General features: G+C 38.8%; 1 protein-coding gene and 1 pseudogene across 1 annotated transcript; both read left to right on the forward strand.

Annotated features, from left to right (window-relative positions):
- Positions 1-2,445: 2,445 nt before the first annotated feature.
- On the forward strand, positions 2,446-3,169 carry LOC149234732 (uncharacterized; annotated as a pseudogene).
- Positions 3,170-6,635: 3,466 nt separating this feature from the next.
- Positions 6,636-15,522, forward strand: LOC149234733 (large ribosomal subunit protein eL8y-like). The gene is made up of 7 exons (XM_089371918.1): positions 6,636-6,778; positions 6,867-6,911; positions 7,079-7,283; positions 14,407-14,576; positions 14,717-14,845; positions 14,992-15,081; positions 15,181-15,522. The coding sequence occupies exons 1-7, from the start codon at positions 6,776-6,778 to the stop codon at positions 15,310-15,312; spliced, it is 774 nt and encodes a 257-aa protein (XP_089228044.1). The 5' UTR covers positions 6,636-6,775; the 3' UTR covers positions 15,313-15,522.
- Positions 15,523-18,349: the final 2,827 nt, after the last annotated feature.

Below are 18,349 nucleotides of genomic sequence, written 5' to 3' on the forward strand. Positions count from 1 at the left end.
GTGGCATATCACAGTGAAACACTTTCAGACACAGTCCGGAAGTACCCCACTTATGATAAAGAGATGTATTCCATTGTACAGGCCTGCCGACAATGGAAGCATTACATTTTGGGGAAGGAAACGGTCATCCACACAGACCACCGACCTCTGCAGTTCATACAGACCCAAGGGAAATTGCAGAATGATCGCCATCAGAAGTGGTCTACATACCTGCAACAGTTTCACTTGAATATCAAGTATAAAAAGGGCAGCACCAATAATGTTGCAGATTGCCTCAGTCGACCACCGATCATGGCGCTAACCACCGTGCTCAACTCTTGCGGGCACGAGACTTCTGATTGGCCACTTCTCTACAAAAGCGACCCAGAATTCGGCCACACATACCAGACACTCTTGGAGGGTCGGCAAGTTGCAGATTTTCACCTCCAGGATGCCCTATTATGCCACCTCGGTCACCTTTGTGTTCCTTCAAGCGAGCGTGCCAAGATGATTTGGGAAGCACACTACAGTCGGGCTGCTGGGCATTTCGGGGTCGAGAAAACAGTGGCAGTACTGCAAAACTATTTCTATTGGCCGAATCTTCGACAGGATGTTGGGAAGTACATCCGATCATGTACTGCCTGTGCCATTGCCAAACCGACCATTAAGAAGCAAGGCCTCTATACCCCGTTGCCTACCCCTAGTCGACCTTGGGAATCCATCTCCATGGATTACATGTCAGGCCTTCCTTCCACTAAGCATGGAAATGACTGTGTTTTTGTGGTCGTCGACAGGTTCTCAAAGATGGCCATTATGATGGCCTGCAAGAAGAATATCACAGCAGAAGCCACTGCTAAACTCTTCTTTGAACGAGTGTGGGTGCACTTTGGGATCCCACAGTCTATCATCTCAGATCGGGACAGTCGGTTTCTCAGCACCTTTTGGTCCAGTCTCTGGTCAATGCTGGACACCAAACTCACGAAGTCCACAGCCTTCCATCCTCAAACTGATGGCCAGACAGAGGTTGTCAATAGGATGATTGTGCACATTCTGCGCATGTATAACTCAAAGCATCCACGCACATGGGACGAGAGCCTCCCCTACGTTCAGCACAGCTACAACCGAGCTCTTCACAGCTCCACTGGCCATAGCCCTTTTCAGGTGGGTTTGGGATTCCAGCCACTATGCCCCATTGATGTGGCCATGCCACTTGCAGCTACTCACATGAATTCAGCTCATGTCCAGTCCGAAACAGATAAGGCCACCAGCTTCATTGAGCGCATCCAACATATTCGCCAGCAGGTCCATGACATTCTTGAGAAATCAAATGCCAAGTACAAGCAGCGACATGATCAACATCGGGTGCCACACAAGTTTCAGGTGGGCGACAAAGTCTGGTTGCATTTGCAAAAGGAACGCCTTACTGGAGCCTATCGAAAATTGAGACCACTCCGATATGGTCCTTACACCATTACTAAGGCTATGGGAGACAATGCATTTGAGCTCAGCATTCCCCCATTCCTTGGCCTGCACCCAGTATTTAATGTGGACCGCCTTCGGCCATACTTTCCACCATTGCTAGACACATCCGACATTGCAGAACAGCTCAAACCCACAGAATTAAATCCAGATTGCATGGAACAAGCTGCAACTGATCGGATCATGGACACACAGATCAAGAACACTCGCCAACAGAATATCCAACTGTATCGAGTTGTCAAAGCGGGCCAACTCCTTCAGCAGGGCAAGTGGCTCACCAGGGAACAAGTTCAGCAGAAGTTTCCTCATCTCATGGAGGAGCTCAACGCAATGGGGACCATTGCTTCCTAAGGGGGGAGGAATGATCCAGGTGGATATTGGTGGCCACCTGCCAAGTCCACCTGGACCCCCACCATTGTCTTTCTCAGCATTTTCAGTTTCCTTAATTGTAGCACAACTTACTATTTTTAGCAGTTTTTCGGGTCCTGAACTTCCGGAGCCGTTTTGAGGCCCTAAACGACGTTTTTTGGGAAATCTGGGGGCAACATGGGTCCATGGACCGATGTTGCCCTTCCCAAAGTGGTAGTGCTCGGATAGATCTTTCTAACGAGCTATTGTACGCGTCAAACAGAGATCGTATGCCAAAGTTACGACCCCGGGAAGTTGATGTACCAATTTACCCAAACGGGGCCCACAGTTTGGCGTTTCATCTCCTAGGGTTAGGTTTTGGAATGTTAAGGGTTGTCCATTGTTTCTCAACAATAAATAGGCCTTCGAGCCTCATTGTAACACAGTTCAGAGGCATGTAGCCATCACATCTCTTCTCAGAGATAAGCTACCATCGCCCTAGCTAGTTTATTGCCATTTCTGTTTGTAAGCATATTTCAGTATTTTCCATTAATGAAATGAAGTATTATTTCCGCTGCATCTTTGTGTATATGGTTATCTCTGTAATTTGTTGCGTTCCTGTTTAAATCCGGATCAACAATGTCACTGGAGGGTGCAACAACCCTGGCTCTGCACACTGTCTTGCGTCGCGTCCAACAAGCTGTTGAAAGATCCGACAGACAAGCGTCTCAAGTGAGGGTTATTGTAGTGAGCAAGACAGAACCATTGTTGCTGATCATGGAAGTTTATGACACTAGCCATCGTCATTTCAAGGAAAACTATGTGCAGGAGCTCCTGGACAAGGCACCAGAGCTTCCCACAAATATCCAATGGCATTTCATTAGGCACCTTCAAAGCAACAAGGCAGAGGTTGGTATAGTTGGTGTACCCAACTTGTATATGGTGGAAAGTGTGGATAGCTCCAAGGTTGCAAACTACCTTCATTGATCGTGCTTTATCAAGTATTGGTTGGAGGCCACTATTTTTTTTTGGGTACAAGTCAACATGTGCAGAACTTGCAAAACATGCAAAACATGTCAAGTTTCAGTGCCCTAATTTGGAATTCTCAGGCTTGATGACGATAGGAAAGTTAGACTACTCATCTAGACTCGAGAATTTTGAGGCATTGTCAGGTTGCAGAATTGAAGTTTGTAAAGCTCTTGGAATATCAGAGGATCAATATGAACTGTCAATGGGCATGTTAGGAGACTTCGAACAAGCGATTAAAATGGGAAGCACAAATGTAAGGATTGGTTCTACTATATTTGGAGCAAGAGAGTATTCTGCAAAGAAGTGAACTTCATTAAAAGTCGTTTTGCAAGAGATTTACTAGGTGATGTTAAGTAAATTACTAATAATCAATGAGCAATTCAACTTAATGCTTGTCTTGTCGCATGTAGTATATGTTGTCTTTCAACAGTTTCTAGAAAAATGGGTGGACACTGGGATCTGGAAGAGTTGATTTTGCTTTTAATCCACTCAAGAATGTTAAAATGTTGGGACTAACGACAATTGGAATTATGTTTCTTTTACACAGTGATTTCTCACTAGTGTGATGGTAATTAGGGAGGATCTTAATTAAATATTAAATAAAAAGAGATACACATATAAACATAACTTCAAATGAAATTAAAATCAAAGATGGATATATTGCACATTCTAGAAAACATAAATAAATGTTGGTGAAATATGAGTCTATAAACAATGTCTATTTTAATTGTGCTACCATTGCAAATATCTTATTATCATTTTGCAATCTTATTTTAAGAAAATTAGGACAATAGCCAGATTACGATTAATGTTTCAAATATTAAATTTAAATTGAGTGATTAGAATGTTAATTTTGATGTTTCAAATATTAAATTTAAATTTAGTGATGAGAATGTTGATAATTAATTGTATATTTTAATATTTTTAAAATAAAGAAAATAGCTAAGGTTACTAGAATTATTGGACGATGAAACTATAGATCTTAACACTAGTTCAATTACAAAGAAACATAGGAAATTTGAAGCACCATATCAATTTCTCATTATTATACATTGTGATAATAATATTATGATTAGATTGTGATAACAATGATACTATTTAAATAACAAACAATCATGTATTGTGATGTGCTTGTAGCTAAAAAATTCATAGTCATTTATGTTTTATCGCTAATGGCATGCCAAAGTTGAGTTGTCACCCAAAGGTTTATAGTCTTGAATAACATATAATTAAAAATGTTATTTATATATATTTATATAGTAGGAAAATCTAGCATAACTAGGTTACCAAATCAGTAGTGGGGAGAATTGCTATTGGCTTCTATCCAATGGTGGAGGAGCATATTTTTCCTTTCTAAATTGAAGAAGTTGGAAAATCCCCCACTAGGTTTATGAGGGGGTAAGTTTACCCATCTACATTTCTTAGTTTCAAAACTTAAGAGTTTTAGACTTGTGGCATTGTGCCCAACTTAGGGAGCTTCTTGTGTGCAAAATTGGGAATGGAATTGTGGACAAGGGCTTCCCAATGTTGAAGAGCTTGAAACTTCATGATCTAAGAAAATTAGAAAGAATGGCGAGATCGTCAAGTGAAGAAACAATGCCCAAACTCAAAGATATAGATATATGTTCTCGTGGTAAAATGAAGAGATTGGGAACGAATAAATTATCTCATATAAAGAACTTTAAAGCACTGGAACTTGATAGTGGTGGTCTTCCAATGTTAAAGGACTAGAGGTTTCTTCAACTATACAATTTTGAAAGTATAGTGGGATCCTCTAGTGTGATCAATGATAGAATAATGCCCTAACTTCAACATTTGTTCATACATACTTTCGTTGTTGAGAAGATTGGTATTGAAGAAGCTACCCAATTTAAGGGACATTAAAGTATGGGGGTGCAATGAACTAAGAGAGTTAGAGGTTGGAGCTATTGGAGTGTTAGAAGGTAGAGAACATAGTAGGACCCCATGATGTGTGGGATGATGAAACAATGTCTAAACTTCAATCGTTGAGAAGATTGTCAAGAGGAATGGAAAAACCCTCCAAGTTGCATAAAATAATTGATTGAGTGGTATAAAAATCTAATTTGAGAAGATGAGAATGTGAAAATTAATCTTTCTCCTCTTTTCAAAGCTGAAAGCACATTATAAATGTTTTTGTTATATATCATATAACTTGTAATATTATTTTTTAAATATATGTTTTCCTTTTCTTGGGTAATATTTAAATGTCATTTTTATATTATATACAAAATTGTTTATATAAGTCATTTATTTATTTTTGAATATTTTTTTTGACACATTATAAATTATTTATAATTTTGTTAAATTTATTTCTTTTATAATTTGATTTTTATTTTTAATTTTGAAAATATTAATAATATCATATCTATGATTTCATATTTGCATAAATATAAGAATTCCATATATCAATACAAAGTGTTTAATATTGGAGATTTTGAGTGGTGTCAAAATTCAATTTGGGAATATGATAATCTAAAAGTTAATCTTTCTCATCTTGAATGTAGAATAGAAAGGAATAAAACACACACTCTAAACTAAAAAGTTTGTATTTATATAAATATGGATAATATACATTTTACTATTAGAGGACTCGTCAAAATTCAACATCTAAAGAGCCACTTCCCTCAGAGCCTAAATAACCACTATAATTAAGACAAATTTATATTCACCATTTTTATTGACAAAACAAGTATTTCCACAAAGAGATTGAAAATGATGAGCTGCAAATAATCATAACTAGAAATGGAACTCCATGATTTCCATCTCCTAGCTATCCTAATACTCATACAAACCAAAACAACTAGGCTATAATTCCAAAGCTTCCTACGATAATTCATCTACCTTCTGATTTAACTTTTGTAGTTATGCTTGAAAGAGTAACATAGCAAATAATAGAATAATATTTTGGATTTCCTAAAGAAGGGGGGCAAGACATACATTATCCACCACAACATTTTTAAATGTCCAATCTATCACCAATTTAGAGTCATCCATGACCTCTAATTTGGATACTCCCCACTAGCTTTCAAAATGAAGAAAGTTCCATAAAGCTAAGAACTCAACCTTTGTGTTTGAGCTTTTATTGAACAATGTTGAATGCGATCTATAAATTGCTATAACTATTCCATTGGAATAGTTTTTCACAACAAATTTGAAAAACCACTAAGATATTACCATTATTTTTTCCTTAAGTTTCTTGATTTTCTACTTGATTAAAAAAACAAAACCATCCACAATAGACAAAAAAAAATTCCCAAAAAAACCCTTAGAGGGAATAACTAGCTATAAGGTAACACTGCTTTGCTATAGTTTTTTTGTTTTTTTTTTCATAATTTAATTCATCTCATTTTAAAATACCCCAAATAAAACTCCTTAACCATGTACAATATGATTGCAAAAATTACCATGATTCTTGAACATTTATGCTTAATGTAACTTTCTTTTTAAATTTAACTTCCTACTATATTCTTTAGAAGATATATGAAATCTCAAACGATTAATATAACTTTCTTTTTAAATTTAACTTCCTACCACATTCTTTAAAAGATATATGGAATCTCAAACTTTGATTACATTTTATTGTCCACGTATTTTGCCTCATTATTTACTTCCACAAATTGCTAATTATAACTGTGTTAGTATAAAATTAATTTAACCAACGACAATCTGAAAACACCATCGTTTTCCCATTGGTCTCCCACCATTTATCGTGCCCTGACTTAACCCAGGGTCAGAGATTTGACCCTGGACTCAGAAGAGTAGTTAGTCTAGCGGTGGTAAGGGTTTGTAGAATCAGGGTTTAGGAGAAGGGCTGTGTAAAAGGAACAAACAGCTTAATTCTTTGCTATTGACATGCGCGTGTAAGGAGGTACCAGGTTAGTTAGCAGAGGCAGAGAGAGGAAGCAGATCGAGTCCAGCAATGGTAAGCATGTATTCGTTCACCTCATGTAGCTAATATTGGTAACCACAGGGGCTTTGTGATGTTTGCTGAGCTCGGCTATTGATTGCAGGCTCCGAAGAGAGGGGTTAAGGCTCCGGCTGCTGCGAAGAAGAAGGTTAGTAGATTCAAGACTTCCGTGTTTTTGGGTTATTGTGATACCTTTTAATTTTTGAGAGAAGCATAAAAGTACGTATCATGTAAATCATTTCAGGGTTCGCATTGCTTTGGGTGTAGTAGGTTATTGATGTTTAGGGTTTGTATTGATGTGGGTGTGCGTGGCAGGTCCCGAAGGTTGTTAATCCATTGTTTGAAAAGCGGACCAAGCAGTTTGGGATCGGGGGAGCTCTGCCACCAAAGAAGGATTTGCACAGATTCGTGAAATGGCCGAAGATCGTACGCATCCAGAGGCAGCGGAGGGTATTGAAGCAGCGTTTGAAGGTTCCTCCGGCCTTAAACCAGTTCACCAAGACCCTTGACAAGAATCTCGGTTAGTCCAATATTGGTTAATATGCCCCTAGTATGCATCCCGTGTTTTTTTTCAAGGTTCTTTTAATGTGACGATGAACAAACGATTAGGAACTTGCTAGTATTTGCTGCCATAAAAGTAACATTTCTGGTGCGTTTGCTTCGTAGGTTCATGATGCTGGGCGCATTTTTTATTTTATTTTCGAGTGTGTGTAAAGTAAGGATAAACTAAAAGGAAGTAAACAAATAGAGGAAACCAAAATAGCTTTGCATTCCACCATCTCGTAATCCGTCCGGTTCGTTTTTGTCTCAGGTCTTGCTCTTATCTTTTAGTGCTTATCATCATAGGTCCTATATTCGTTGCTCAATTCTACAAGCAACGCCGAGTTTTGTTCCTTGAATGTCCCATTTAATCCCTTAACGTCAGAGCAATGCTGATAAATTCGGCTCGTGAACAACTATAAGCTGGAGTGCAAGATTTTGAGTTGAACTCAGCAGTGAGGGTTTTTGTTTAGCTTATGGCATTTTTATTAGACACCGGTTAGTTTTGCATCAATCCAGCAGTTAGAAAATGAACAATCTGCAAGCCCATCACGGGTTAGGGTCCTACCTGCAAGCACTCTGCGGTTGGACTTGGTGCTGGCAAATCTGACTAGTCAGCGGAGAATCACTCTTGGGGGCTCTGTACATGTGGCCGAGCAGGTCTGAGCAAAACGTGCATTAGGTCTCATATTTAATGGATCCCATTGTCACAATGGGTCACATCTTAGGTATTTTATTTAATGGATCTCATTGTCATAATGGTTCACATCTTATATAAGCTAATTTTCGCATTCGCATCATTCCTTGGCGGGGAATGCGAGCCTGGCTTGTTGTTGGTGAGTTTGACTATCTGTGAGTTTGATTAGTAGTCAGAATATCCGACTTATGACTATGTTAACGTGGCCTATCACTGATCAGCAGGGTCGAGTAGAGTTTGACTTGGGAATAAGCTTTCAAGATACTTTCGTACTCATAATAATACAGGAAAAACTTAAGAGAAAACACCTGGAAATATATCCTTTTGGTCGTTATTTATTATTTACCGTAATGGATCATATCCTATCTAAAACAATCATGTAATTCCTTTGCTGGGACAGGTGGCGACTGACATGGTTCTAGTCTCGTTGGTGTGCCTATTTGTTTATCAATCTATAAAAGCTCATACTTGTCCCACCATTGCCACTCTGCTTCTGATGGTCTGCACGTTCTATCACTCTTTGTGCAGATCTATATCCCAGGTGTATTGGATAGCCCACCTTTCTTGATTTGGGGCTCATTGGAATGGAAGAGGTGAAAGAGTGCAGTGAAGCTAGTCTACACTTATACTGTTTTTCCTAGTGTTATATGAAGGAGTCCGTTATGCCTAGATTTCTAGGCGGCTATTCTCTCTTCCTCCACTATTCCTGACCTCTCTGTTAGCTTCTGAAGGACTGATCTCCTACATCTGTGCCAAGGTTCATTCCCTCTTGCCCTTTCAGCTGCTGAAACGTGGGTAGAACTTGAGGCAGTTATATTCATCGTCAGACAATCTTATATCTAGTAGAGGAAACTTGTGAGCTTCATGTCAAAGGTTCAATTGCGAGAACAAAAGACTGACTTTCTGTGGAGCTAGCTGCGAGAGATGGCTAAGAGTTTCAACAAGGAATTGGAAGAGCACCAGAAAGAAATTAATTTTATCCTTGTGCAATAGCTCTAGATTACATGGCAGCATGTGAGGTTTTCTTAACATCATAGTTTTGTTTCTGGACTTATTTGGCATTTTTATATCAATTTAGATATGCTTATGCTTAGCAGTTTATTGATTATATTTTGTAGATTAAGCGGGAGTGGCTCTAGAGTGTGCTCCATAAAAAAATGCTCCCTGCCTTTTCGGGAGCGTTTAGTCTTTTTTGCAAATTTTTTTGCAGTGATATTCCAAATGCAATTTTTTTCAAAAAAAACAAATAAGTTTTGAGTGGGGCAGCCTAATGATCAAGCCTATAGCTCTGTGTATTGTCTCCAAATAAGCTTGTCAAAAACAGGGTTGCGGGGGAGCGCCCCCCTCTCTCCCGCTCCTAATTCGCGCTCCGAGTGGGGGCGGCTCTGGAGCGCTTTCCCTAAAAAATGCTCCCTGCCTTTTTGGCAGCGTTTAGTCTTTTTTGCATTTTTCTTTTTTGCATTAATATTCCAAATGCAATTTTTTTTTTCAAAGAAACAAATAAGTTTTGAGTGGGGCAGCCTAATGATCAAGCCTATGGCACTAGTATTGATATGAGATTCATGGTAATGTTAAATTCTTAAAGTAAAAGGATGATCCTTTTGCATAAATTTTTAACATTACCGTGAAATGACTGAAGATATTTGAGAGTGGTTCCAAACTCGTTGGGTTTCATATGGAGAAAGTAGAATTTTAGATTTCATTCAAAATCCAGCAGACTTACCAGTTTTTCAGGATTTTAGGATTGGGGGAATTGCAATGTTTCCATTGGATTTTATCATGTATTAGGGTATGGAACTCATATTTAATCAAGAACACCAATCCCTCAATGTACCTTGATGTTAGTGACATTGGTTGTTGAACTCCTCTATCATGATCCTCCAAAAAATGTACGCATCACTTAAACAAAAATCTTGACTTTTTTTTTGTGTAAGTCAGAATTTTATATTAAAAGGAAAATATGATACAAAATAGCTGCGGCAGCAGCCAGCGGGCCGCTGAACAACAGGCCAAGCGTCCGAAGACTAAAAAGAATGGACAACACACCACACAGGGCGGCATAGAACCAAAGGACTTGAGAAAGACACTGGTAAACTGGAAGGATCTGAAACAAATCTCTGCAGACAAAAAGGCCCGCCGGAAAGGATAGAATATCCACCTCGGCTGCCAAAAGAAGAGAGGACGAGAATAGAGCTGAACTGAAAGAAACCAAGAGAAGAGGGACCACGATCAAAACCGAAGATATTACACAGCGAGGGTGGAATCATTTGGTCGACCTTTTTTCCATTTCTTGTTACCAACTTTGACCCAACCATTTGGACACTGTTGGTCTTGCACGATTTGTAAACTGCGTTGGGCTGAAGGTGAGAGCTCCTTGTCTGAATCCGAAGGAGAAGACTCATGAGTTCGTTTCTGGGATATGGGCGGGACTGTTGCTTCTTTGTGACGAACCAAAGGAGAAACCTGTTCTGGTATTTCGTCCATGACTTCCTCATCTTCCTCCTCGTCCTCTTCATCTGAGCTAGAAAAGACATCCATTGGGGGAGGATCATGAGGTTTCCAACTTTTGGATTTTGGCTTGGAGTTGGCTTTCTTTTTTGGGAATGGCATTGAAGGACATGAGCTTTGAAGGTGCCCTGTAAGATGACAATTACGGCAGCGGAAGGCTGTGTTCTCGAAATCCAGGGGCTGAGTCCAGTGGAAATCTCCTATTTTGAGAGTGATCTGGTCAGGAAGTCCTTTGCTTATGTCTATTTCTGCGCAAATTCTGGCGAAGGTATACATTCCTTTTAGCCCTCTTGAGGAGTTTGTATCGAGGTAGCGGCCTAAGGAGTTGCCGATAGCTTCAAATACAACAAAGTTCCATAAATGCGCTGGAAGGTTCGGAAGTCTGACCCAAATGGGGAGTTTGGTGATGACTGCTGTGGAAGGATCGAACTCTGGGAACCACGGGGTGAGGAATAGACCCGTCGAGTTCCAAAACCAAGGGCCTTCAGTTAAGACTCTTTGGTAGTCCTCACTATCAGCAAACACTGTTATAAAGAAGCCTTTTGAACAGAGAAGAACCTTGCAATTGTTGGTCCAATTGGCGTGAATCCATTGGTACAGATCTGCTGTACGAGGCCAGAGACCATTAAACCTGCAGATGATGCCAAACTCAGCAAATATCTGGTGTTGCTTATCCAGCAAGGGATGTGTTATTTCAATGGATGGGGTTTCCTCCAGCTTGTCCACTAAGAAAGGTTTAGGAGCTTGAATTGGAGAAGCTTTTTCCTTGGGTTTCTGAGAATGGACAACATCTTTATAGGAAAAAGCAGCAGCAGAAGAAGACTGACCAACAGCTCCCCCTCTCAGACGAAGGGATAACGTGATGGATGCATTTCATTGAATATTATAACAAGACAGGGGACAGGAATCCTCCAGTTGTTTACCTTCAAAAAGGAGACGCTGAAAGGCTGTTGGAACACCCATTTTACTTTCCAGGAATAGCTTGAGGTTCTGCACTGGATCTGAGGATCTCACCCATTGCAGCAAAGATTTCCCGGAAAGGAGTACGATCAGGATCTGAAATGGTTCTGATATTTTTGTTTTCTGCTTGCCGCTGTGACCCTGATTGCAGAGAAGACTGGTGCACGCATAATTGTCAGATAGCATATTCTGTACAAACAAAATCTTGACTTGACATGCAATGCTTTTTCTATTTTATGTTAATGCTTGGAGGGTGATATTAATGACAAAGATCCTGATTTTCCAGCAAGACTAAAAATTAGACATTTCTCGTGGTGGCAAGAGGCCCAAGCATTAGCAATAGATAATAGATTTACTTTTCTTTTCTAGTTGTAGTATTTTTTATAACTATTGACTCTTTCATATTTATTATGCTATTTTTTGTAAACAATATATGACAATTTAAGTTTGAAGTTTGAAGTTGGCAGTTATAACTCATTAGTAATGAATTATGAATATGATGCTTCATGAAAGTTGAAAGTTGTTTAATTTCGTTTCATGTTAGATATTATTTGTTGTAATCTATGTCACAAGGTTGGTCGAACTTTAACCTTGAGGTTCGGATTTTGGCGAACCTTAAAAAAAATTTGAGGTTCGACGAACCTCATCGAACCTCATAGCCATTGACCAAGTCCATAGATCAAAAATCATAACTTCTTGTCGCAACTCAAGCTTGTTTTAGCATTTTGGATGTTTATTGATGTTGATTTCTCACTATTTTATATTATAATTCATTATATATATATATATTTATATATATATATATATATATACACAAACCTAATCACGAACCCCATCAAAACATTCGAACTCAATCTGAACTGAATCATTGTCGAACCCGAACTTGAACCCGAGCCATGTGACATTGGACTTGTAATGGTTACACTTAGCTTACAAGTACAACTTTGGTGATCAATGATGATAAATGTTATATATTGAATTTTGAAAGCTTGAAACTTTAAGATTGATGTATCATGAGACTCAATATGTTGTATGTTACTATGTTACTAACTTGTAGACATGGTTGATGAAGATTATAACTTCTAGATGATTGTTGTTTTTTTCCGAAGAAAGAGAATTCGTATTTTTCATTAAGTCAGAAAATTACATGTTGTAGATGCTGAACGCATATGCTGTAGTGTGGGTAAACCACTTACAAAAGCATAACTTCAAGAGAAGTATGCCGAAAATCCCTCAGAGAGGGTAGCAAGTAAATGGGTGTGTAAACCCCAACAGGAGGATACCCCAACCCATCCCCAAACAAAAATAACAGAAAAAAAACATAAGCTCCTGAGTAATGAGCAGAAAATTCGAAATGGCCGCCATGATAAGGAGGAGAGGCACGAAATGGAGGAGACCTCCTCCACCCCCTCAAACTCTGCTCCTGAAACCGAAGAAACCAAGGGAAGATACCACCCATACAACCTCAGAAACCAGAAGAAAACATCCAGGTACAGCCATGATGAAAGCGGCACGAATCGATGCAGAGACAGACTCCACACCTCAGATCCCTCAACGCTCCATATAAACTGCAGAGGAAAACCAGCAAGCTGCCAAAAAAAGACCCAAAGCCTCAGCAAGGGAACCCATCAGGTCCCAACAAAGCAGAGACGGGTCGAAACCGGGGGCAGAGGCGGCTAGGGCAGCCACCTCGCCCCCATGGAGAGTATCTAAAAACCCAACAAAACCCTCGCACCCGCGCCGCGGCTCAGCTCAAGAAACGCCCAAGTCCAAAAAACTTCCCTGGTCCGCCGCGCTGTCAAGAGCCCAAAGGAAACAGAGCAAATCCGCTCAGAAGAGCCGCCCGGAAAAAAGGACCGCCAAAACCTATAAGGTGCTTCGCAGCCACCCGATAGGTGCGATGGAGGACCCCGGATCACAGCTGATCAGTGCACAAGACAGTGGGCCGCCGAGACAGGTACCACAGAGCCGAAAGGAGGGAGCAGGTGCCGATTGAAGCGCCGCCACAGACGATTCTCCGCGCAAAAACCCCAACAGATAGCAGCACCTGCAGAAGGGTATGTCGACGATGTTAAAACGAGAGCGAAGGAAGGGTCACCAGACCAGGGGCGGCCCGACCGCCACAACCCAAACGACGGAAGCAGGGCAAGAAACCCTATCGCCGCGCAGCTCCTCTCACTCTATCAGAAGCCCACTCTCATTTCTAGATGATTGTTGTTATATGGTTCAATCTATGTTTTTTAATATCTAATTCACCATTCTACATGTTTTTTTTGACATATATACATCAAAATATAAAAAATATATATTATATAAAAAATGCTTTGGGATTCGCTCCCAAACCGGGAGCTTTTGAAAATGTCGCTCCCGCTCCCAAGTAACCTTGGTCAAAAACGCTCAGCAGAATTGTAGTGCCATGGCCAAGCAGAATTTTGGGGCGGGGTAGGCCATAAAACTGAAACTCTGTACGTCATCTTATATTTTAATGGAACTCTAGCTTTTGTTACAAACTCAGAATAGCTTTTGTAACTTAATGTAGAGTATCTCAGTCAATTCTATATTCTGTTGACTTAATTGGGTAACGCATGAGTTTGGTTTTATTGATGATTACGATCTAATTTTGTTTTGCCTGGTGTCTGACAAATATGAGAAATAATTGTTGTGCATGCTTTGTAACGTTGTCTTCAAATATAGATCAGTGTGAAGCAACATTATATTTTTCCAAGACCACCTTGAAGTAGAATTTTCCTGCTTTTAAGCATTTTTGGTATTTTAATTATGAATCAAGTCATTTTTTCCTTTTAATTATGAAATGATCTCTGGAGCATTGATGTATATCAGAGTAGTTGTATTTTTATTGTCTGCTGTCTGAGGCTGGTTTTCTGACATTGTGTATTGGTTGAGTCCTTTGGCTTATACTCTTTCTGTTTCAATGTAGCTGCCAACCTTTTCAAAATGCTTCTAAAATATAGGCCGGAAGATAAAGATGCAAAGAAGGAAAGGCTTCTGAAAAAGGCTCAGGCTGAGGCAGAAGGGAAGACTGTTGAAGTGAAGAAGCCTATTGTTGTGAAATATGGAATTAATCATGTAACATACCTTATTGAGCAGGTATTGCAATTGTGATTGTTCATGTTTCTCCAATATGCATTTTAACAAAGCTCTTGCTTTTTGGGGTTGTTAACTGTTGTGTATTCCTCCAACATATTTTTTCTTCTCAGTTATGATAAAGAATATTTGTGTGCTTGCAGAGTAAAGCTCAATTGGTAGTCATTGCACATGATGTTGATCCAATTGAGTTGGTAGTGTGGCTTCCTGCACTTTGTAGAAAAATGAACATTCCTTATGCAATTGTCAAGGGGAAAGCACGTCTTGGATCGGTATGTATATTTATAAACTTTGTTAATTGACAATTGTTTTTGAGCATGACAGAGTTCACAGAAGCTCAAATTGCAAGTATCATATGATTACTTTTCATGGGAAACTAATATGCAGAACTTCCGCTCAACGCAATTTGTTGTTGCAGATTGTGCACAAAAAAACAACAACCTTGTGCTTGACTTCTGTGAAGAATGAGGACAAGATGGAATTTAGCAAGATTGTCGAGGCAGTAAAGGTGTGCATAAATTGTTACGAGTCACTATGTTTTATTCATCAAAAATGCTACCTAAAATTAAAATTATACAGTTTATTAATAAATTAACTCTTCTTGCAGGCTAACTTCAATGACAAGTTTGATGAGTATCGGCGACAATGGGGAGGTGGCATTATGGGAACCAAATCTCAGGCAAAAACAAAGGCCAAGGAAAAACTTGTGGCCAAGGAAGCAGCACAGAGGCTCACTTAAGAATAATCCCTCGGATATTTTTTTCCATTTGGACTTTTTTATTGGATTGTCTTTTGCAGAGTTCATTGTAATTTGATTTATAGGTATAGTAATGTGTCAGAGTTTATACTAATGAATTCTTTAAGCCAATTTTAGCTTAAGGTTCAGAAAACATGTCAATTTTGCAACTGGATAAATTGTTGAGTAAACAGTATACACATTCATTGGCCATATGCATTTTCTCTACAACTTTTTGTATGCTGTGATGATGATATCTTCATTTTGCCCTTCTGTATGTTAGTGCTGTTGATATTTATTGCTATATACTTAAGCATGTTTAAATGTGCATGTAGCTATCTATTTTGGTTTTGTGTGCCTTATTTTGAAGTGCTAAGAACTATATACTGAATCTTGTAGCATGGCTTTATATGAACTTTCATATATTTTACTATTTACACTTACGGGGGTAAAAGTATCTCCATCGAATGGCATTTTCCTTTCTGACATTTTAGAATTTCTTGGTCCTTGATTATAAGATGGTTTACCTGAGCATGAGATCACTTGAAGGCTCTATGTTTGATTCGAAGTCATTTTCTCTTTCTTGAATTGGTCTTAGTTTATTAAATTATATCTTTTTATTGCTGAAGTTGTTTTGTCTGCATTTGGAAAAATAATTAATCTAATAATGCTTGTAAGTAATCTACACCTACTTCCAACATGTTGAATGAGACTCTAGCCTGATATTGAGCTATAATTAGTTAACTTAGATGGATGCCTTTTTGTTTTTGGATAATTTTAGGCTAGGCAGGTGTGACCACCATTGGAGGATTTGAATGATTGACCTATTGCAAGGAGTTCCTTAACCGTGCATCCATTCACCATCAATCCAAAGTCCCATAGGCTTTAGATAGCCGTCTTTCATTGGGCTGCCAATTCTTACAAAAATCAGCCGACTACCTGTTAAGAAATGCTTTGTCGCTGGTGTATAGGCACATGAAAACAAAAAGATTTCAAGATTTCCTTAGGTGTGATTATGATTGGATAATGAAGATTTCATAATCATTCTGGCCATTGACATGTATACATTTTCAAGTGAAAAAATGCTTTGATCATGGATTTTGTGCACATTGTTTTACGCAGTTTTAAACTTGTTAAATATGCTTAAGAATCGTGCCTACATTGCTGTATGCTCCTAAGCTCAATATTCCTTTTGCTAGGCAAAGTTGGCATTACCATGGCTGATGGGATTATATAGATTTCTATACAGTAGTAATTATAAGTGCAGATGTGATTCCCATGTGATATGAGCCAAGGGCCCATGAATGGAAAAAGAGAACTGTTACATCGACAAAAATGCCTTTTTGCTCCACTATTGGATCCAGTCTGGGGTTCTCTTCTATGATTGGTGTTATTTCTCCCTGGTCCAGAAACATTTTGTCCCTGATGGCCTGATGTTGATTCCAGATCTGTTGATCAAATTTAGATCTGGCTGATATGATACGATAGGTGAATAATTTCTTGCTTATTTTAGGAGTTCTTTAATTTCTTTCATCCCGTAATTAGCTTCTCTGGTTCTATGTTTCTTTTTGGCTTCCTTGAAACTCCTGATATTTTGACTGCTCTACGCTTTAGGAGGCCATACTTTATGGGTCTGCCCCTCACTTTCTCTTTATCTGACATTTGCTGCTTGTGATGATTTGAGATGGAGCCTTGACACATGATATTGATCTGTGATGATATCATGACTCAAGCACATTTATAGGTAAATTTTGTAAGCTTCCCTATCTTTTCATCCTACAGGGGCTGAAGTCTTTTGGCAAGGGAGATAGATCTGTTTCTGCGTGAAGTTTTGATACCTGCAGAAATGTTGTGAACATCGGGATTGGGATTAAAATCGGAAAAAATCGTAAAAATTGGTAAAAACGTCAAAAAAATCGGCAAAATAAAAAAAATAAAAAATACAAAAAAACATACAAAAGTTAGGATTTTTTTCCTCAAAAAATCGGGGGATTAAATTACAATTTTTTGAAAAATGAAAAAGTTGCTGATTTAATCGTTTCAGCAAAAAAAATTTGCGATTAAATCGTGATTTTCGCAACACTCTAGAAACACTTGAAAAAATCGCAGATTTAATCGTTTCAGCAAAAAAATAGTGATTTTCGCAACACTCCAGAAACACGTATGGGTTCTGCTATTTTTTTGCTGAAACGATTAAATCCGTGATTTTTTCAAGTGTTTCTGGAGTGTTGCGAAAATCACGATTTAATCGCGATTTTTTTGCTGAAACGATTAAATCAGCAATTTTTTCATTTTTCAAAAAATTGTGATTTAATCCCGATTTTTTGAGAAAAAATCCTGACTTTTGTATGTTTTTCTTGTTTTTATTATTTTGCCGATTTTTCGATGGTTTTTACCAATTTTTACGATTTTCGCAACACTCCAGAAACACGTATGGTTCCGGGAAAAGATGTCCTGAATATTGGTTATCTGTCATCAGACCAGGTCGAATACTTTATGAAATGGGCAGAGTATCCGAAACCATTGCTAGAGCAGCTTCTAGAATAACTAGATACAAAATGCCAATATCCTATTCGAAGTGGCTTAGTTTGTACCGGAAAAGCTTACGGCACAGAAAATAAATCCACTTTGTTTTAGACTCTTCCTTTCTTTTTTTGGCTGGTGATAAAGGCTGAAGATGGAAAGGTTCAAGGCTATAGGTTGGACCTGTTTAGGCTTCTGTTTCCTCTGATTACCGGCTGGATGGAAGATCGGCACATCTCTGAGCGGGCAACCAACCTGATACCTTGATAAAGTGGCGTCTTAATTCCGTTCTCGACCCTGATAGAAGATAACATCATCCCTGCTTGGATCAAACCGTAAGAAATACTAAATTGATATTTATTTCAATCTGATTGAGTTTCAAATCCAGTGCGTCACCCCACTGTGTATATTACATGCTCGCACAGAACTAGGACATGGAGAACCCAAAGCTGGACACCATAAATAGGAGAGTAAGGGTACTTTCATGTCACAGAGTTGGAGCTCATCTGCGGTATGT

The sequence above is a fragment of the Pinus tabuliformis genome, chromosome 8, assembly GCF_031772625.1.
Source record: "Pinus tabuliformis cultivar Carrire ecotype Pingquan chromosome 8, CPIR1, whole genome shotgun sequence".
Taxonomy (NCBI): Eukaryota; Viridiplantae; Streptophyta; class Pinopsida; order Pinales; family Pinaceae; genus Pinus; species Pinus tabuliformis.

Excerpts from the sequence above, each read along its gene's own strand:
- LOC149234733 (XM_089371918.1), top strand. Across the intron at positions 6,912-7,078 it reads CGGCTGCTGCGAAGAAGAAG|GTCCCGAAGGTTGTTAATCC; the intron begins GTTAGTAGATTC and ends TGTGCGTGGCAG. Across the intron at positions 14,846-14,991 it reads GGAAAGCACGTCTTGGATCG|ATTGTGCACAAAAAAACAAC; the intron begins GTATGTATATTT and ends TTGTTGTTGCAG.